Source organism: Rhinatrema bivittatum, chromosome 5, assembly GCF_901001135.1.
Source record: "Rhinatrema bivittatum chromosome 5, aRhiBiv1.1, whole genome shotgun sequence".
Lineage (NCBI taxonomy): Eukaryota > Metazoa > Chordata > Amphibia > Gymnophiona > Rhinatrematidae > Rhinatrema > Rhinatrema bivittatum.
Window position 1 is genome coordinate 125,296,171 of NC_042619.1, and position 22,252 is coordinate 125,318,422.

The 22,252-nt window shown below is 43.6% G+C and overlaps 1 protein-coding gene across 2 annotated transcripts in view; it reads left to right on the top strand.

Annotated features, from left to right (window-relative positions):
- The window catches only part of RUBCNL (rubicon like autophagy enhancer), an 80,973-nt gene that overhangs the window by 36,656 nt on the left and 22,065 nt on the right, over positions 1-22,252 (top strand). For both annotated transcript variants that reach the window (XM_029602886.1, XM_029602885.1), the window contains exons 4-8: positions 9,235-9,326; positions 11,102-11,309; positions 13,020-13,124; positions 15,059-15,101; positions 15,206-15,338. In XM_029602886.1, coding sequence (XP_029458746.1) covers positions 9,235-9,326; positions 11,102-11,309; positions 13,020-13,124; positions 15,059-15,101; positions 15,206-15,338 — 581 coding nt within the window. The remainder of the gene's footprint in view (positions 1-9,234; positions 9,327-11,101; positions 11,310-13,019; positions 13,125-15,058; positions 15,102-15,205; positions 15,339-22,252) is intronic.

Here is a 22,252-nt window from a genome sequence, read left to right on the forward strand (position 1 = left end):
GCTTTATCCAAATATAAACTGTGTAATTTTATTATAAATGATTTTGCAATGCTGTACTTTCTCTTGTCCTTTATTTTTAAATTTTGCAGAAGAAAATGTTGAGAATGCTTTATGCAAATATACTGATAACTACAGAGCTAAGGGACAAAGTAAATGGCTCTTTTTTGCTGTTTTCTGTTAAGGTAGGGGGTATACATTTTCCTAATTCATATAGCTTGGAGCTAGCTGGATTTATTTTATTTATAATTCACACTTTTACATTTCCTGTCTGTTAGCTCCGAGCAGTGGCTTGGAGTCTTGTGGTTCCAGCTGCTCCCCCCTAGGACAGTGATGTCCAGCTTGGGTTTTCGAGTCTTATTTATTTATCTATTTTTTTTTTTCAGGATAGCCAAACTATTTCTAATTAACCAGGTTCTTGGTTCAAATGTGTGTCTAATTTAAATTTATACCCTTCTCTTTTCACAAAGACTTGGAATGACTTTAAAGCATACCGATAATAGCATAATTGATAGCATATAATAAAAAAAAAAAAGCCTATGATAAAATTACAAAATTTAAAAAATGCAACACAATATTTTAAATCCAGTTTAGAATATAGTATTTCTTCATTACATGCTTACAAAAAATAAAAAGCCATCTCAAAACAACCTCTTACTCGGAGCTTGGGGACGAAGCCTTCTAAATAATCACACGGTTCGCTAAGGGATGCACAGAGTAATCCTAAGAATATTCAAGTAGAAAAATCCTGAAAGCGAGACTTCTCTGTGGCACTTGAGTGTTGCTCACCGTAGGAGTTGACTAAACATAGGGCCTCACTAAAGATAATGGAGCTGGTCTTGCACTGGCCTCTGACAATGGGAAGAGCTAGCTATGGGTAGGGTCTCCTGTGCCTGTGGCATGCTGAGCTGCTAACAAACGGGCCGATACAGTACAGTGGAGCACACTGTTAGCCCGGGTTTGACCACACGTTTTTGACGTGCTAGCTTTACCTCTTATACAGTAAGGGGTAATAGCGCGTCGAAAACGCACGGCCAACACCCCCCCCCCCCCCCCTGGAATTAATAGCGCCCGCAACATGCAAATGCATGTTGATGGCCCTATTAGTTATTCCCGTGCAATCCAGAAAGCAAAATGTGCAGTGAAGCCGCACATTTTACTTTCAAAAATTAGCGCCTGCTGGCAGCGGGGAAGTATACAGAAAAGCAGAAAAAACTGCTTTTCTATATACCCTCCGACTTAATATCATGGTGATATTAAGTCTGAGGCCCCAAAAGTAAAAATAAATAAATAAATTTAAATCTGCCCGCGGGTCGGAAGATGGATTCTCAATTATGACTGCGTCCGTTTTCCGAACCCGTAGCTGTCAGCGGGTTCGAGAACAGACGCTGGAAAAATTGAGCGTCGGCCGTCAAACCCGCTGACAGCCGGCGCTCCTGTCAAAAAGGAGACGCTAGGGACGCCCTAGTGACCCTAGCGCCTCCTTTTACCGTGGGCCCTAATTTGCATAGGCCACCCTCCCGAATCGCGCGCCCAGGAGAGTGGGCACTCGCTGGCTCTCCCGTGCGGCCTAATAGGGGAGGAGATAGGGACTGCAGAAGACAGGTATTGGCCCTCAGCCTGGCCCTAGCCCATCGTCTGTGCTGACAAAGCATAAAGACAGAGGAGGAGAGAATACCGGAACGTAAGAGGTATGAACCGGAAGAGACAAAAATGACAATGTGAGAAGGTGGCAAAATATTGAACAAGAGGTAGAAAAGTGCTAAGCTTTGCTTTTTTTTTTTTTTTGCGACGTAAAGAAGAGAATTAAATGGGAGTACAAAATGTACAAATCAGAGGAAGAGTTTGCCTCCTCCCCCTCTCCCCTCAGAAAAAACAAAACAAAACTGGGCCCATACAATATTGCACAAACAAAATATGTGCCCAGAAAAGTGACAGCAAAAAATGTTTTCAGATGAGATTAAACAGGGGAAAGAACACAATGTGCTAATTGGAGATGTTAATGAAATGAGGTGCAGGTCCTTCCCCACTGATACCTTTACAGGTCTCCCAATCGCAGATCTCCTGGTATTTTCATGTGTTTTGTAGTGGGCTGTGAAACAGCTGGGAGTATTTCTCTATTTAAATAATTGTCTAATTTGTGTTTAAACTACTGGTGTGTGTGTGTGTTGTATCCACCGAATGCACTTCAGAGCACACAAAAATAGAGATCTGTGATTAGAAGAGGACGTGCAAAGATCTTTCGCATGCAAGTATAAAACATGAAGCAAAAAGAATGGCAAAATAAAAGAATGGCAATTGGCGTTAGGAAGAAGTTGGAGAGATCTGGAGAAAGGAATAAAAGAAAAAGATAGTGTTGGAGGATAGGTGACAAAGAAATAGAGCTTGAAAAGTCTGGCCTTTTTTACTGAACATTCTTGATATTCTCCCTTGCAGTGTTAATCGCTGGGGTAGAGGCATCAGGTGAGCAGGGTCTTAGGTCTTAGGCTCCGAGGTCTGTCAAGTGAGCGCAATTGGAAAACCAAAGCGTTTTCTACAATGATGCCCACAGTTGACTTGAATGGCAGAAAAAAAGGATTGGGGGTAAGACCCTGGTATTTAGATCAGACCCGTGCAGTATGTGGGGATGCTTCTACTAAGCTCTAATTTTTTTTTCGTAATTAACACCATATCGGTTTTTGTGCTAACTAAATTTTTAAAACTTTGGTTTCCAGAATTTGAGAGAGTGTATTCTTTGTGTTAATACTCAGTCACAAAATCCAGACATTCCCAGGGCACTTGTATCTTTTGTGAAGCAGTGTAAATTTAGGCTACTAAAGCCTGACCTTCAGAACCAGGCTTTTTTTTTTCTTACATGAAACTGGCTTTCATAAGATGGTAGTGAATGGAGAAAATTATTGTTGGCTCTATTTATGGAACAGGAAGAATTATTGTACTTAACAACATGAATTTTGTAGGGTCTGTTTCTAAAAGTCTTTCTCCCCCCCCACACACACACACACTGTTTAACTCCTTAAGTGCTAATTCCATGGAAGCCAATGGGTTGGTTTTTTTTTTTGTATTTTTAAGGTTTAAATAGTGCTACTTCAAACTGTCATATCATTGAATGCCATGCTACACTATGAAAATAGTTGTCAGTGACGTGCTTTCATTTAGGTGCTAATCTAGTTTCAAAGGTAGTGCAAATAAAAAAAAAAAAAAAATTGCCAAAGATTTTGCATGAGAGTAAATTTCAGAAATTAATAAACCTGTGGCAGTGTTGGAGTGCTAGAACATAGCTGAAACTGCTTTTTAAGGTGTGAGGTTTTTATGCTATATTGCTGCTTTCAATTCCTGGTTTGGCTCCCTCGGTGAAAATAGCAGTTAAAGGCCTACATATTTCCTTAAAGGATCATTCCATTCTGCTTCTCAGAGACATGGTTAACCGTGCGGGTTATGTCATCCACAGCATCACACTGCCTCGTCAGCCTTTCAGTCTTCCTTTCTGTGCTACCGTAAGGACATGTCCCAGTCTCACACTAAAAATGTTTCTAATTTTTGGACCTAGTGTCCTTATATGACTTGTTCTTTTCAGTGTTTTTGCCACTGCCTCAGCAGCCCCTCAAACAGAAATTAAAAAAAAAACAAAAAAAAACAAAACTTATAAGAAAAAAAATGCTAAAGCATATAGAGAAGCCCATGGTCAAGAAGTCTGCTGTAAGCAGGTTCAAGTCCTACATCTTTGGGTGCCAGATATCCATCATATAAACACCCTCCATCTACTATTGCTGCTTGGGCCTGGACCATGGCTTTTTCAATTGCTCTGGCTGGATGCCCCTGGAAGATGGAGACCCTTAAGGCACCAGCAGGTAAGAGCCTGAATCTGCGGCATGAGGCCAAGCAGCCGAGCTGCTTCTTGTCGATGAGTGAGTGAGGCGTTGTGACTTTTGGCACAAAATCTCAAGACAGAACATTTTCTCCCCCCCCCACCTTCTTGGTTATGCAAGCACTGGATGGCACAGCCCCCTGTCCTCCCCGTTGTGGCACCAGGCTCAGGTCAGAGATTGAGTATGTGGTGCAGAAACCTGTAACAAGGGGCAGTCCCTCCTCTGAGCCGAAGAAAAGTAAAAATAAATGAGTTGGTACCATGGGGGATCTTCCATGCAGTGGGCGACAAAGCCTGCACCAATGGATGTAGAGGAGGGAAATGGCCTCATTGGTGCAGGCTCTTGTCGCCCACTGCATGGAAGATCCCCCCCATGGTACCAATTCATTTATTTTTACTTGGACTTGGGACCAACCAAAACGCTGTCCATGTCATCTGCATGGAGTTCGCATTCTAAGGCGCAATCTACATGCTTAATGTAGGCAGACCAAGACTGTGTTGGAACAGGGCATCTTGGCACGCGAGTCCAAGTCTTGCTAGCTTTCATAAGGTGGTGGTGATCTGCTGGAAAGGATAATGCTAGGAATGGAGAAAATCATTGTTGGCTCCGTTTATGGAAGACTTAGAATTATTGTACTGAGCATGAATTTTGTAGGGTCGGTTTGTTTGTTTCTCCTCTTCCCCCCCCCCCCCCCAAGTCCTATGGTGGGCCTTATGGCACAGAAGGAACTACTGTCACTATCTGTGGCGCAGGATGCTAGTTGAAAAGTTGTCTACCCTGCTGGTGCAGAACTGGCTGCCTTTACAGGAGGGGAGATTTACTGTAGTGCCTGGTTCCTTGTCAGCTCGGAGCAAGGATAAGCCAATCTGGGTTTCTGAAGAGGATGTCTATCCTCTAGCTCCAGCACAGAGAGGGTTCCTCAGCCAGTGGGAGCCTAGTTATTGAAGCTTCCAAACATGACCATTTATCAGATTGCATTAGGGCTCTAACGCCTGTGATAACGCCGTAATGTGCGCAATAAATACCGCATCGCAAACTATGTATGCAAATTTAAAATTAGTATTTGAGTGGGAGGAGTTTGGGCGGAGTAAACGGAAATGAGGGTCTGTTAACATGGCGTGCGATACAGCAGCATACAGCAACGCAAGTTATAGTGCCAGAAATAACTCCATATTTTTTCTGTGCATTATACCTGTTAGCTGTGCATTAGCATCTGAAACTGTTTTTATCGCAAATGCCAGTTCAGGAAGGGGGGAGGGGGAGCCTTTGTGGAGGCTCACATCTAAGTTAACTTTTTTAAACCACGGTAAGAGGGGGCATTATGAACTTGGAGTGGGATAGGTTTTTGGTGGTGTTTTACATGCATGGTCATAGGTACGAACTGCACACTTGCCATCAGTGAAGATTTTATGTGATTTGGAGTGATGACAGGTAAAAGAAGAGTAGATTTGTACAATGTACTCTCTACCTAGCTTGATTGCACTCCCTAGCTGCAATCAAGGACCTGTTGCTTCTATAGGGACCTGAAGAATTGTGTGGTTACAGGCAAGTGGCCTCAAGAGTGTGCATGATCATCTTGTAGATGTGCCCCGTACATGGTGGCTCTGTTTTAAGGGGAGCTTCAATCCACATTATAGCCATCAGCTGTGACAAGTAACCAGCCAGCCCCCATATGATACCAATATTTCTCCTACAAGCACCCATTTTTTCCAAAGACATCCCTTCAACTCTTTTCCATGTCTTTGAGCTTCTCCCAGTCTTTGGCAGCGTCCTGCTAAAGTTCAGCAGAGGGAAAGGTATCTGTCCAAGGCTGAGTAGCAGATGCAGCCCAAGCCAGGTTCTACTTTTTAACAACTCTGAGACCTGCTTCCCTCATCTCTTCTAGTGGGAGGAAGGGTTCAGTCTTTCCTCCTGGAATAACTCAGGATCACAAAGTACCAACAGATTCTGAAAACTGTGAAATATGGCTACCGCTTATGCTTCTTACTTTCATTCAATCCAGCAGGTTTCAAATTTCACCTTAGTTTGCCCAGATGTAGCTGGGGGGCAGTTGCTCCTCCATCAGCAGGTCATCTAACCTGTACCTTCCCAGGAGTATGACCAAGGTTGATATTCCTGGTATTTCCTAATCTCCCCCCCCCCCCCCCCCAAGAAATCAGGGGGATTGAGGCTTCTGATGGATTTACAAAGACTGAACAAGTTGCTCGTTTGGGATAGGTTCAAGATGAACTCCCTCCAGGCGATTTTCTTTCTTTCAAATGATGGATTGGTTGTGCACTGGATCTGAAAAAATGTTTACGCACACATTCCCATTAATTTCACCCATCAGAAGTTCTCAGCCTTGTGGTGAAAGATTTGCATTACCAATGCAAGGTGCTTCCATTTGGCCTCTTGGTGGCCCTGAAGGTATTCACAAAATGCCTTGCAATGGTGGCATCACAGCTTTGTTGGCAGGGAGTCTGTGTAATCCCATCGACTGGTTGGTGATAGGTCCATCTCCAGCAGGAGTTTGAGTCCCATATGGCTCCTCCAATCCATGAGCTAAGTCAACTTTGCCAAGTCAAATCAGTTCCAACTCAGAATTCAGTTCATAGGAGTCTGGATAGACTCGTGACAGGGAAAAGCATTTCTCCTTGTCAAAAGAGCTATATTGCTGATGGACATATTAAGGGCCTTCATTCAACGGGACCAAACATCAGCAAGGTAGGCCTGGTCCTTCTTTGCATGACATCTGTAATGCTTATGTTTCCCTCTTACTTATCTGTAAATGCAGGGCTTTAGTCGGGTCTCCAAAGCCAGTTGTGCCAGTGGGATCAGCTCTGTCAACCATTATCCCACCAAATATCCATGACCTCCAGGATGAGAGAATCCCTTCAGTGGTAGATGAATCCAGAAGTTCTAAAGATGGGTGGGTGTCTTGATACTTGTCCTCCAAGCCACAGGAAATTGGAGAAAAAAATTAAATGCTCAGTTGCAGGAATCAACAAGAGTGCATGAAACAATTAAAGTAGCCCTTACTAGATATAGTAGTTCAAATGATTAATCTTTATTGCAATGGTGAGACTCCATAACTTCTTAGCATAAAACAAGGTCCATTAAAACAGAGTAATATCCCCTGACATGGCAACCATGTTTTTCCCAGAGGGCTGCATCGGGAAGGACCACGGGTTATGTTTCAAATACACTGAGTTACAGTGTGTGGCTTATTCACTCTTTCTTCTTCTTGATACTTGTCCTGCCACATCGTGACTGTCTACTGATGGTTCCATCATGGTTGGTAGTATGAGGGGAGCACACACGGGAGTAATGTGGTCCCAAGTGGAGAGTCATCTGCAAATTAACCAACTGGAGCTGCTAGCTATTTGCCATGCTTTGAGTTTTCTCTTACTACATCCAAGGAAAAAGAACTTAATCCAGATGGACAACAAAGTGGCCATTTTTATATAAACAAGCAGGGACATACAGGATCTTATGTCTTCTGTCAGAGGCCATCTGAATCTGGTCATGGGCGAGACATCACAATGCCCATCTCCAGGCATACTACCTTCTGGGAATCCAGAATACGTTGGTAGACTGCCTCAACAGAGTTACAACTACATGAATGGTTCCTTGGATCAAAGGATCGTGAAACGACTTGTTCAGTTGCTGGGGAAACCCAGTCATCACTTGTTTGCCTCCAAACGTCAACAGGGCAAAGTTCTGCTCCATATATCCAAGCAATGATATTTTTCTGTAAAACTGGAATGTCTGTCTACTCTAAGCATACCTATCAATTCTGCTAATCACCAGAACTGTACAGAAGTTCCTTTGGGACAAGTTAGAGAGAATCCTCATAACATCAGTTTAGCCATCACAAGTGTGATATCCATATCTTGTCAGTTAGTCCCATATAACCAGAGAGGGAATGGACAATCTCTGAAACTTATTACTCAGGAAGACTGCGGGTTCTGCATCGCTGGACCTTTCAGCATAGAGAGTGAACATGCAGTTGTTGCCTCCTTACTGTTATGAAAAAGATGGAGAACATGTTGATTTTTGGCTAAAAAGCCTTCAACTGGGAAAACTATATTTTCAGTTATCTGGATCCTTTCTCCTGTACCTTAAGGGACTTGTTTCAGTATCTATTCTTCCCTATTCTCACCCTCCGGCCTTAGCCCCTCTTCTTTAGTCAAAGCATCATTATGGCATATAACCAGAAGGTGGAAGGTGCTCCTGATCACGCTCTCACTTTCCTCCTTTCCATCCTTTGATACCAAAATTAATAAAAGGACTTTGGCATTCAGAACCTTTGCGTAAACCTCCAGTACTTTGGGGACTTCAGTGTAGTCCTAACTCAACTCATGAAAACTCCTTAAGTCAGTAGACTTAGTTTCCTCACCTGAAGAGTGTTTTTTCTTGTGGCTTTCACTTCTTCATGGAGAGCAAGTGAACTACAGGCACTGGTTTCATATTCACCATGCCTTCAGTTTTTTCAAAATAGAGTGATTCTACAAACTCATCCCAAGTTCCTTCAGAAAGTGGTATCTTGTGTTCCATATTTAATCATGCTATTGTGCTACCTACATTTTTTTCCAAGACCACATGTGTACAAAGGAGAATGGATTCTTTACTCCTTGTATTGTAAGAGAACTCTTGTTTTACCATCAAGCTTCTCAACTGTTCGTATCCTTTGATCCCAATAAATTGGGAGGGGAAGTTGTGGATTGTATGATGCACTGTTTCTGTGCTGGCTGGCTTACATATTAGACTTTGTCAAGGCTCAACAATTTGTTTGACCTGAAAACAGCGAAAGAGAAAGCAGGGTTTGGATTTTCAGTTTATAATTTACAAAAAAATCTATTTTTCTCTCTTCCTACGCTAATAAATTCCCATTATTGCAATGCCATGCGTTTGTCCCTTAGAGTATAAAGGTGTAAATTTATTTAACACTGCATGCACTGATTTTGCTTATTTGTAATAGTAATATTTTGCATGTTTTATTTCAACTTTTTTCTGCTCCAGTCTCTATTCTCCATTCCTGGGAGAACCTTTTCGCTTTTTTTTACACATGCCCATTTTTCATAAGGGAGCCATGACATTCCATATATATATATATATATATATATATATATATATATATATATATATATATATAGATATATAGATATAGATATATAGATATATATATATATATATATATATATAGATATATATATATAGATATATATATATAGATATATATATATATATATATATATATATATATATACTACGTGCAATACGTGAAATAGCAACTCTTAAGTTTCCCGTCACCCTTCTTTAACCACACGTTGCTGGATATAGCCTTAAGATTTCCAGATATGTGATGAGTTCATGGTGCTTCTTCCTCCAGCTGCAGCTGCTGACTTGCCCCCAGTCACAGAGGCCCTTTCTGTGAGCCCCTCCTCCCATGACGTGTTCCAGCCGACCATAGACCTGCAGAAGGTAAGAGTTCTTGGAAAAGGATTGCTTGAAGGCATTTAGCAGTCTGCCTTAGAATGTGGAGACAATATCTACAAATTGTGATTTGAAATTGTGGTAGATGTAGTTCTAATGCTACAGCAAAACATACCCCCTTTTTATGTAATATTAATAAGCATAAAAAATGGTTACTTATGTGGCAATTGGATAAAAACAGTAAGCTGTATACAGCTTCTCCCCTTCACTTCATTACAATCAGTGTATTAGTGTTTTGTTTGCATATAAAATCACACACATGTGCCCAACATGGTGCCATATTTCAAGGTGTCCTCTGCTTCAGGGGCCAAGTTTGCTTATAAAATGCTCCATTGCACTTCATAAGAGCACAAAACTTTTGCCATATTAGGTCAGACCGAGGGGCCATCAAGCCCAGCATCTTGTTTCCAACAGTGGCCAATCCAGGCCACAAGAACCTGGCAAGTACCCAAACACTAAGAAGATCCCATGCTACTGATGCCAGTAATAGCAGTGGCTATTCCCTAAGTCAGCTTGATTAATAGCAGTTAATGGACTTCTCTAAGGATTTATTCAACCTTTTTTTAAATCCAGCTGCATTAATTGCATTAACCACATCCTCTGGCAACAAATTCCAGAGCTTAATTTTGCTTTGAGTGTGAAATAATTTTCTCCGATTAGTTTTAAATGTGCTACTTGTTAAGCTTCATTTGTAGCATTTGTGGACGCAAATGGTGAATTCTTAAATGCTTTAGAAAGCCAGCTGAGAACTTATGTAATGTCAGTATTCCCATTTGTTAAAAAATCCATTCAGACTGTTATAACTTGGAGTGAAGCGTAGTTCTTATTCTAGTGCAATTATAATATGGAATCTGCTCATAAGATCACATTTAAATGTCTATTTTAGCAGTCCTGTTAGATTTTCTTTCATTTGGTTGCTCATTACTGTATATTGAATATATTAACCTGACAAATTAAAGGCTGTATCGAATTCTAATGATTTGAAAAAAAAAATCATTTTTCTGTCCCAGTAGAACTGTTTTCAAAAAAGGCGGTCACTTACTTTACAAATCACTGTCAAATAAATGGATTTTAGAGTGTCTGCTTAAATAAAAGGCTTAGAAATGCCTACCAATAAAACTATATGTACCATCATATTTGATAAACCAATCACGTTCATCAGTATCCATGAGATTTGTGAATTAATTTTGAATACATTATTCTGTCCTACTTTAATTCTTTCTCAAATGAATATGGGGCAGTATTTTAATTCATTGAATCATACAAAGAATAATGTATTCAAATTTAACAATTCACAAATAGCATGTAAGACTGTGGAGATGTCTATAAATTGTGACTGGACGTTGAGTTAGATCTTATTTCCATCATCAAAGGATTTTCTTTCTCATTCGAGAGGACCTAATACAAAAAGGTTGAAGGGCACTGTTCCTGATTAGTCATGTTGCAGAATTTTGAAAAAGCTGGTTGGGAGGGGGAGAAAAACTAGGCAGTACTGCGGTCTCACTGTCCCAACACCCAGTGAATTTTGGAGGAAGTCGCCTGCAGTCTGTGTACTCTGACCTGGGCTGGAAAGTCTTGGACCAGAGTAAGTTAGCTGGCAGGGTAACGAAAAGTCTGATGTTCCATTTTGACTTCATCTGCGTGGCTGGTAACCGGAAGGCAGGAAAAACACGGACAATGGGGCGGTTGATGGCTTCCCCAGTCTGCATGTTTTATTATTTTTTCCAATGGGAAGTTCAGTTATTCTCTTTTTTTATTTCTAGGAAAATGCACACTTTTTTGTTGCTGATATGATCATATCTGCTATTGAGAAAATGAAATGCAGTATACGGAGCTCCCAGGTGGAGCACTGGTGCATAGATGAGAACATCGGGTCGCTCTGCTGTTTCCAGACAGATACGGAGGAGCCCTGTTACCCAAGGCAAAAGAGTCAGTCTGAATCTGCTGCCTCAACGGACAGTGGCTACGAAGGTAGGTGGGGGTTTGGTCACGTCTGAATGTCCAGCTGTTCTTGGTCCTGCTCTCGCTTCATTCAGTCTGATAAAGACAGATGAGATACCCATGGTATGTCTTAAAAAAAAAAAAAAAAAGCCACATCTGGTTCCTGCTGCATCCCCCTATTACTCCTACGCAAGCTAAAACGAGAGCTTCAAGATATTAAGGGGAAGTAACCGATGAACCATCTGCAGTTTTTTCATAATGTTCTGTATCTTAGTAGAAACTGAAAATGGCAGGTTTTTAGTTCAGCTGGGTGGTATTTTTAAATTAACTTGTAAGACTTGGAATGAGTTGGAACTGGAAGGGAAAAAACACCTAAAAAACCCCCTGGGTGCCCAAAATTTGATATCTGCTGCCAGGCCCAGATGGATGGATTGCCACGTGGGTTGAGCAAGGGCAGAGATGGCAAGTGTTAAAACAAAATTTAAAATATATTACATAAACCCCCCCCAAAAAAATGTTAAAACTATAAATTGATCCACAGCTCCTAATCATTTTAGCGGAGGTCTGTCTCTTTCCTAAAATAATTTCCATCCCTGCTCAGGTATCTTGCTGTCTTCTCTGCTGGTGCTGGGCTGTTTCCCATTACACCTCTGTTTCTGCTGCAGGGTTAATCAGAAAGCATTGCTTTCTCCAGCACCTCCCAACCCTCCACCTTCAGTCACCAGCACACTCCTTCCTTCACCTACCCTCATGCTGCGGCCATCGCTTTCCCAGCTATCTCCACCACCCACTACCACTGCTCCTCCATAAAATGGACAATAGCACTGGCAGTCTGCCTTGGGTTCAGCAGCAGCTCTCTTCTGAGCTGGCCCCTGCTGCCTGCCCTGTGTGTACGGATCCCTGGCCGTGGCAGTAGCCAGCATCTGCTACCTGGTTCTTAACCACTCTAATCCCCTTTCCTGTGGGAGGCTACCTCTCTGGAGCCAGAAGAGTGCACCAGTTTGTGTGAACTCTCTCCTCGCAGTACGGTGGCATCACTTTTACCCAGGAGACAAGAAACTCAAATAGTGATTCACAGGAAATGACTTTTGCTGGACAGATACTAGCAGGTCAAAAATAGCTGGTATCTGTCAGTTTTATTTTGTAAGCCAACAGAAAGTTACTTGAAGCATGAAGAAAAAAATGATGGTACTTTTTAAGCAAGTAGTTAATGTTGTCTATTGAAATAAATTTATTTTATGTATTCTGCTTCCGTTGAAGATATTAGATGATCCTCAGTATTTGAAATTGTTGTCTTGAAATTTATATATGATCTACATAAATATCCCAAGGCAACATGCCCAGCCTTGGTTCGACGTTTTTTTCTTGCTTTCCCCAGATGGTCTCTTGTGACTGAGCAGGTTGCAGCTCTCTACGGAGCTTCTCCTGGTGCCTTCAGTGCAGTATTTGGTGTACTCTCCCCTCCGTGCAGGACACTTCCAGGAGCATGCCTAACGCGGACATTGGGCTCCTGCCCATGATGTAGCCGTGCACATCGATAGCCATTGGGCTCTTGAGCTGGCCCTTCCTTTTTGTTGTAAATTGATTTATGACTTCTTAAAACCTCTCCCTCCAGCAGCCTCCGTGCCTTTTTTTTTTTTTTATTTTTTTTTATTTTGTAGTGTTCCGGCCCTGTCATTGTGTTGTGTTGGTGAAGCTGGGAAGGTGCTGACCAGTTCTCTTTCTTTGGCTTGGTTCAAGGTTGTGCTGTGCTGCAGCTCTGCTCCGCTACGGAGCCGACCTTGGGACAGGAGAACTGTGCGTACTCCTGTGACAGCGACTGCGATGATGAATACGTAGTCATTGGTGAGTTTCTGAACATGGTTTGGGGGGGGGGAGGGGTGCAATTTTTAAAAATGTGGGGTCAGTTGCAAAATATGTGGATACTTCCCTTTTGAAAGGTACCTGTAGACATTTGCATCTGCTCTTTGCCTTTTTTTTTTCTGCAAACCCCACCCCTCCCAAATGCACGTAGTTTAGAGAAGTCCCGGAACGCCTCCATAGGGGTGCAGGTAAAAGCACGTGCATGGTGGAACACCCCGTATACTGTAACCCGTGTACAGGATGGGCAGTCTTCAAAAAGCCCTCTTACCTGGGTAAGTAGCCATTTATACGGGTGATTTGGCTTTTGAAAATGCCCCTCCACCTGTCTGATTCAGCTGTTCCCAGTATGTGATGGTGCCAAGTACATTGATTGCAGTAATTGTTTTGGATGGGGGGAGGGGTAAGAAGAAAATAGCAAAGAATACTTGAAGTCCTAGTATAGTATTTTTCTCCATAGTAACAGAGTGCAGTAGTTGGAGAATCCATTTTTGTACGCACAACAAATCCAGTTCCAGCTTCTTGCGTATCTTAAGTTTTTTGTTTTTTTTTTATCAGAAGTAGTTTACAGTGTGTTTATACAACATGTGTTCGCCGTTACGATCTTTTAGAAATTCTGTAGGCAGCTAATCTGTTTTGAGGGGCTTTCAGTGCATTTTGCATACCAGGACCCATCTGCGTATCTCTGCTCCCATGGCCCATGATTTCCCAGCACCATGGGCTGCATGCAGTGCCGTGTTTTCTCGCGTGTGGATGCATCATCCACACCTGCGCTTCTACCCCTTGTGTTGAAGCACTGCTCAAAACTGTACCTGCTGGGAATGAGCACAGCCTTTTTAAGTAGGCTGACTGGGAGGGGGAAGTGGCCAGGTACGGGTGCTCCCTCTACCACCATCTCTGTGGTCCTGGTGAGGAATGAATTGGCTTGGGAAAGAATAGATTCCTCCAATGTGTGGTGGTTTTTTTTTTTGGCATGGTTTCTCCACTCTTTTTCCCAGAGCATGAAAATGATCCTAGCCAGAGCCTGAATACCCATGGCTATGGCATGATTCAGTGTTGCAGGGACAAATATACCAGGTTTTCGGCCATTCACACATTCGGGGATTCTGCAGAACTGAGGCAGGGGTTGCAATTGCCATTTCGAATATTGCTCAATTGGAGTACCCATGTTAGCTAGAATTAATTTACCTCACACGAGAATCATTTGTCTATGATGTCATAAAAAGATGTGCAGATCTTCTGGGGGAAAAGTTTGCACCCAATCCAAAGAATTAAAAATAAAAAGCTGAATTTTAAAATGGAGAAATCTGCCAATTGGTTGATCCACTTGAGACATTTACTAAATCCATTAAAGGGGAAAATTCAGGAATTTCATAAGTTGATCTGCCAAAAAATCCACAAAACTTTCCATTTAATTTACTATGAAGCATTTGCCCATCTCTGGTCACCAAATATATCTTGTATGCCGATTCATGCAATCTGATACTGTTCCGTGGGAGTCGCTATGTGATTCTCTTTGCCAGAGCTCGTTAACCCTTAGTGGTTTTGTTTTATATTTGGGGGGTTGTATGTTAAATTTCCAAATGCTACATAGTTAAAATGGGATTGGGCATATATAAAATGGTGAGGTTTTATTCAAACTTTGTAACGTTTATTATTTTTATACCTCAAAAGGCTGATGTTGCCAAACATGACTGATTGTATGGAACTTTTTTCCAAAATATGAAAATTTATTTGACTTTTTCGGCCTTAATGTTTATATAATAAAATTGAGTTGGTACAAATGCTCACAAGTTACAAGACGTGTGCTAGTATCAATGTAGAGATTGGATAAATGACGACTGGGCTTGCTTGAAACTACATGGAGGTGTATGTGCAATTAACCTTTTTTTTTTTTTTCCCCCTTCTGTCCTGTACAGAACTAGAAGACTATGAGAAATTGGTAGCAAATTCTGCTGACAGGTATCACTTTTGATTTGTATTGCAGACATTGAAAAAATTTTTTGAACATGTGTGCTTTTCTGTTGCTGCAAATCTACAGCTCTTGGCTGACTTCATTGTTTCAGATCCTCTTTTATGGCTGGCTCAAACTCAGCTGAAGTGACTGCTCAGAAGCTGTATAGAAGTTTCCGGAAGCACTGGCTACAGACAGAGTCCCAAGTTCAGTGGCCTCACTCCTTAAACACAAATAAACAGAAAGTAGGTATATGTAAGAGAGGGCGGGTGTTCTTTATTTCCTTTTTTTTTTTTTTAATCATTTTAGTAACTCTACTTTTGGAGGAAATCTCTCTCCTAGTTGCCTAGTCAAAATTCAGTGACCAGTGTGCAGCAAAATTCACGGAATCTGGCAGGAGCCACGATGTAATCACCCCTGCTGTGGCCCCTGGAACTGGTCAGAGACCAATATCTTTTTTCACATATGAGACCTTTGCATGCTGTATGATGTATTTCCTGCCAATTAAGCAGGCTGAATTAGCCATGCTCTCTTGGGACATCCCTCTTGGGACGGCTAGGCGAAGCTTCTCAAAGATGACAGCTTTTCTCTGTGTGGCTGTGCGTCCTTTCCCATGCAGCTCCATTTTCTCCTCAGTCTGTTCTTTCCGCACTGCAGGCCTCATGCAGAGTTTTTCTTCTCTCCTAAGAGAGTGCTCTTAGGAGATCACCTGGCTGCGAGAGGGAAACTCGGGGTCTTGCGCCCCTAGCTCTGAGAGCCTGTTGGCCCATTCATCCCCGGGCCGCATTTGAATCACCCTAAAAAAATCCATGAGGGCCGCCTCAGTGGGACTGCCGGACAAACAGGGTCAGGTGGGCCAGCTCCCCTCTGTGTCTCAGCACTGCGCAGTGTGTCGTGGGATGCGCCAACCCAACCACAGAGGCAATTGGTGCCTTCCAGAGTCGAAGCCCCGAAGCAGATGGCCAGTGCGCCACACACATATGAAGTACAGTCTATGCATGCATCGAAGTCAAAGCGCAAGGAAGAGTCTCCGCTCAATGCATCTGACGCACCATCGCCAAAAGCCATCGGGATCGAGGTGGGACAGCCTGTTGACGCAGATGCAAGTCCACGCTGTGTTGTGCGCCTTGACGCAAAAAGCATCCAAATCCAAAAGTTGCCGGGATCCACCTGCCTTCAGCCCCTCAACTAGGAAGTCCCAGAAACCACCTCCAGCTGTGGTCCCGCAAGGGGCCTTCACCCCTGACTTAGTGGATCTTGTCTTTTCTGACGATGAGCCACCATCTGACTATGCCTCCATGGGCTCTTCTTGTTCCTTGGATCGTGTGTATTCTGATTTGTTTTCAGTTTCCAAGCAGAAGAGGTCAGCGGTGCAGCAGCACCAATTCTATATTACTCAGTATCTATACGAATGCCTACAGTCGCTCACTTTACCACCACTTCGCCAGATGAGGCCCCACCACAACAATTTCACGACCTGGAGGAAGGACTAACATTGGATACAATATGAGACCTTCGAAACCTCTGCTTGGGCCACAGCAAGAGCCATAGCCACTCGGCGGATGGCGTAGCTTCAGGCCAGCGCTATTTGGGAGGACATCCATGAGAAATTGGCAGACTTCCCCCATCTCCCAGACAACCTCTTTGGAGACAAGCCGTGGGAAACTGTGGCCAAATTTAAAGGAACAGTACATAGTGGTCTTGTCCCTGGCATCTCCCACAGAGCAATCCTTGGGCAAGAATTATTACCCATCATACAGAGACCCATTTCCAGAGACGGCCGTACAGGCCATATTTATCTTACCTTTTGCCACCTTATCTGCAAACCCAGCTACAGCCATCACAACAGCAAAGTCGTGGCAGGGGATGAAACTAGACAGCAGCACCTGCCCCTGAATAACACCACGAAAACCCAGCAGGATTTTTAGAGGTATCTGGGCCACTCTTTTTTTTTTTTTTTTTAATTTGCAATTTTTATTGCTGTTGATCATTAACAGATATAAACAGTATTATTAATATACATAGAGGCAAACATATTACAAATAAAGAATGAAAACATACAGTGTCTCCCCCCCCCCAACCCCATCATGCTATAGAAAAAGTAGTAACCAGTCTGTTGAAACATCATAGAAGTTGGTTCTTATGTAGAATCAGTGGATGAGTTGTTAGCCAATCAATTCAGGATTGAGAGATGAAGGTCAATCTTCTCCAGAGGATGTAAGGTTCCCAGACTAAATTAAATTTTGAAAGACTATATTTCAGTGCAGTTAAACGGTAAAGAGTGCAGGTTCTGTCCAATCGTCGCAATATGTCATCTGAAGTGGGTGGATGACAATTTATCTGGGCCACTCTTACCACTACAACTAGGAGGGAGAATTTCCCATTTCTACCACTCTTGGGAAGCTATCACCTCCGACAGCTGGGTGCTCAATATTATCAGAGAGGGGTATCCCTTGAAGTTCAAGGACACACCAAATCTTCCCCACTGAGTAAGGCCACATCGGCCCACCTCAGAACAGTCGCAGGCTGCAAGAGGAAGTCGCCAAACTATTTCAACAGCTTTCTATCCAGCAGGTTCCCAGCAGTCAGGTGAACTGGGGATTCTTCTCCCAGTGCTTCCTCATTCCCAAAAGATCGGGAGGTCTCCACCTAATCCTGGACGTATGAGTTCTCCTTTTTCAGGAATTTGCTGAGAAGTTCAAGATGACAGCTTTCAAGTCCATCCTTCCCTTTCTACAACCTAACGATTGGATGTGTTATCTGGACCTCAAGGATGCATGTACTCTCATCCCTATGCACTACTCCTCCTGGCAATACCTGTGTTTTCAGGTCAACAAGTGCCACTTCCAGTATAAGGTGCTCCCTTTTGGGGTTTCGTCTGCCCTGAGTCTTCACCAAATGCTTAACGATAGCGATGGCCCACCTCAGGAAGCAGGGAATCCAGTTGTCCCTTACCTCAACGACTGGTTGATAGTAGCACCGCAACCTGCAACCCTTCAGAGCAGTTTACAAGCTACAGTCCAATGCCTGGAGGGGCTTGGCTGGGTTATCAATTATGAGAAGTCCAGTCTTCAGTCAAAGCAGAACCTGCAGTTCATTGGAGCCCATATAAGCACCGCGCAGGGCAGAGAGGGCCCGCATGCTGCGCACCATAGCCATTCAACTGAGAGTCTCTACTCACACCTCGGCCTGCTGGGCCACATGGCAGCAGCCATCTATATGGTTCTGAGTATCCGTTTACACATATGGTGCCTGCAATGGGGGCTGAAGGCACAATGGACACAGCTCTCACATCCGCTGTCCTGGCGAGTAAGTCTGACCAGAAGCATGAGAGCGGACTTAGACTGGTGGTTATGCCCCACAGCTCTTTCAGTTGGGGCATTGCTTCGTGCCCCCCCCCCCCCCAACTCATCAATTGATCTTCATCACAGACATCTATTTGGACCAAGTATGAACACAAGGACTCTAGTCTGGCTGGGAGAGAATCCAACAGATAAACTTAGAGCTCCGAGCAATTGGAAATGCCATACATATGTTCAAGGGGTTCCTATGAGAAAGAACCATCATGGTGGACATGGACAATATGGTTACAGTGTCCTACGTAAAGAAGGAAGGAGGATACGGTTCCTGGATGTTGTGCAGGGAAGCGGTGCACATTCTGGAATGGGCAGAGGAGTGCTCCATCGTTCTTCAGGTGACCTACCTGTCCAGGATGGAAAACGCCAAAGCAGACAAACTAAGCAGGATCTTTCATCCACACGAATGGGAGCTTTCCCAGGACATGGCGGAGGACCTCTTCCAAGTTCGGGGCCTTCCACAAATGGATTTTTTCGCTACAGAACGCAATGGGAAGGTATGGACATTCTGCTCAGTCTATCCCCAGCAAGAAGTAATTTGCTCAGGACCCGTTTCTCGTATCATGGACAGGATGGCCTCTTTATGCTTACCCCCAATCCCCTCATCTTGAACAATACAGAAGTGTATCGTGGATGTTGCCGACCTCATCCTGATAGCTCTGGCTTGGCCCAGACAGCAGTGGTATGCCTATCTAGTGCATCTCTCCATCAAACCACCTATTCTCCTCGGCAACAGTGTGGATCTGTTGACGCAGGGCAATGGCACCCTGCTTCACCCTGTGCACTCCTTGCTGTATCTCACAGTGTGGAGGTTGAAAGGACCATATTAAGTCACCTACAATTGCCTTCGGAGATTCTAGAGGTCCTGGTGTCATCCAGGAAATCTTCTACCAGCAGGAACTGTCAGGGCAAGTGGCTTAGATACTTAGCTTGGTGCAATGGCAAGGGTATAGACCCCTTCTCCTGCTCACCGGAACTCTTTTTTAGAATATTTCTCTTCCTTTTATCAAGTGGGACTGGTGACAGCTTTGGAGAGGGTCCATGTAGGTACCATTGCAGCCTACCCTTATCCCTACAATGGCCTGCCGGTGTCCAACCACTCACCAGTCTCCCAGTTCATGAAGGGCATTCTATAACTCTGACCACCAGTTCACAGACCACCTTTACCGTGGGACCTCAACCTAGTTCTGGAACAGCTGACGCTTCTCTTCAGACCTCTGGAAAACAGTCATATGAGTGATCTATCTTGGGAAGTTCTGTTTTTGGTCGCCCTGACCTTCAGAAGAAGTTAGTGAGTTTCTGGCTCTGGTTCACTATTCACCATACCTTGAATTCCATCATGACAAGTTGACTTTATAGACACACACCCTCATTCCTACCCAAGGTAGTTTCGGCTTTCCACATTATCAAGCCATTACCTTGCGGACTTTCTTTCCGAAGCTGCTCAAAAACGAGGGTGAGAGGCAGCTCCACACACTGGACTGCAAGCGAGCCTTGGCCTATTATAAATGTAGAACGTACTCTGAATCTAGAACCTCGCAACTATTTGTTTTCTTCAACCTGAATACCCTGGTTCTGCTGGTCTCCAAGAGGACTCTCTGGACTTAGATTTCACAGTGCATTCAGTTCTGTTACAACAAAAGATCAGAGACGCTGACCAGTTCGCCAAGGGCCCATCAGGTGAGAACGATGGCAGCGTCAGTAGCTCGCCTATAGGAGGTTCCTATACTGGACATATGTAAATCTGCTAAGTGGTCCTTGCTTCATACTTCCCATTACTGTCTTGACCAGCAAGCTGCCGTGGATGCGGCGATGAGCAGAGCTATACTCCAATCAGGGACCACGTGAGACTCTCCGCTACTCTGGACCAGGTTGGGCGCAACACGTCATACTCAGCCTCGGGAACTGCACTACGTTCCCACAGGGACCCTTCATACTGCACTCTCAACCTTCAGCTGGGGACTCCCAGACAGCATGCTAATTCAGCCTGCTTATCTGCCCGAAAAATGCAAGTTTGCTTACCGTAAACAGTGTTCTTGTAGATATCAGGATGAATTAACCATGCTGACCCGCCCACCTCCCCAGACAGTCCACCACTTCACGCTTCGCAGACACACTTTGGAATAGACAGAGGAGAAAATGGAGCTGTGCAGGAAAGGACGAGAAGCTCTGCCTAGCCGCCCCGGAGGGATGTCCCCAGACAGCATGGCTAATTCATCCTGCTGTCTACGAAAACGCAGTTTACAGTAAGTAAACCTGCTTATCTTGAGATGGTTAGTGGTGCTTTATATGGATTCTGCAGTGTTTTGGAAAGGCAACTGAAACTAGCACGCACACAGCAGAAGAAAATTTAAATGGGGGAGCCAGGTTAAGGTACAGATCTTGTTCACTGGATCCCAGAGGGGCACACACATATGGTGTCTTGCCAGAGATCATGGAGAGCTCATTGTCTGCAGTTTTGCACGATGCTGCAGAAGAAGCTGTCCAATTGCCATCTCGCTGTGTCACAGATTCAGGCACTTAATATTGTGCACACCACCTCTGTAGAGAGCCCCATACTGCAGCACAAAGCGCAGCAGTCTGTTCAGTATTTTAAATGTTAATTTCTACTTTTTTAGGCCTGGTAGTTCCTCCTTTCTTCCAGCTGGGGTTGTGGTGGCTTGGATCATTTGGCAACTTTTTTTCCCTCCTGTTTTTAAGACTCAACCTCCCACTGTTCCTAGTCGGGCATTGCAGCAATGGTCCTGAGGCTAGTGTCACCTCCTGGAACACACTATCATGATCTATAAATCCAGTCACCATGTGTTGCCCTTAACGATGACCATGACGGCCTCCCCATAGCATCTCCAGTCGACCCAAAGTGAGGAAGATCTGACTTCTGGGATTGAGACAGAGATCTTCCACTTGAGTGCAACACCAGGACGGCCCATTCATTTCTATTTTTAATATTAACATGACTTGCTGAATCTGTGATTTCTCTGTAGAGTGTATGTTGTGTGTTGCTCAAGCTGAGTGAGGTGTTTTTTTTATGTCTGCTGCTGTTTTAATTCATACTACTTAATTTAACAAATTGTAGATATTTACAAGAAAATGTGGCAGAATCTGATAGGCTGAAGCTGTGCTCTGCATTATCTAAATTTATATGCTCAGAGAAGATTTGATTGACTTTTTTTTTTTCTAGACCAGTGTGATATTTGAGTAACAGGGGACTATGTACATACAAGTAGTTTTTATCATTTAATCACAATGTGCATGATTTTCAATTAAATGGCATTTTTGGGCATATTTAGTCATGTAAAATTGTTTTTGTAAATTTTGCCTTATAACTGCCATAGTCTTAAAGTCAACTCTAGAATTTGCTAATCCAGATTGCAGAATCTACCCATAATCTGCTACAGGAAACCAGGGGCCTTGAGAATCTGTGGAAGACGTGAGTCGTGAGCTCATTTCCCAGGCTTTCCCTGAATCACAGTATATTCTAACCACCAGAGTAGTCATCCTACTGATCAGATGTACTGTTAGGCAATAGAGAACTAAATATATAACAAGTCTAGAATTGCTTGGCAACTTTTAAAGTGTCATGCCCTCCCATCCCTCCTCCCCCAGTTAAGTTGCTCTCCCTTTTCTTTCAACCTGCTTGCCCCCAAGCTACTTGCTTTAAGGTTCACTCCTGCCCTCCAAACTGGCCTTCCTTGTTGTCCTTAACATCATTTTTCCTCCCTCCCTTCCTCTGCCTGCAATGCTGCTGGGTCTGGGTGCTTAAAGGGAAGACCTGATGTTTGTGGTGACAGAAAAATGCATCA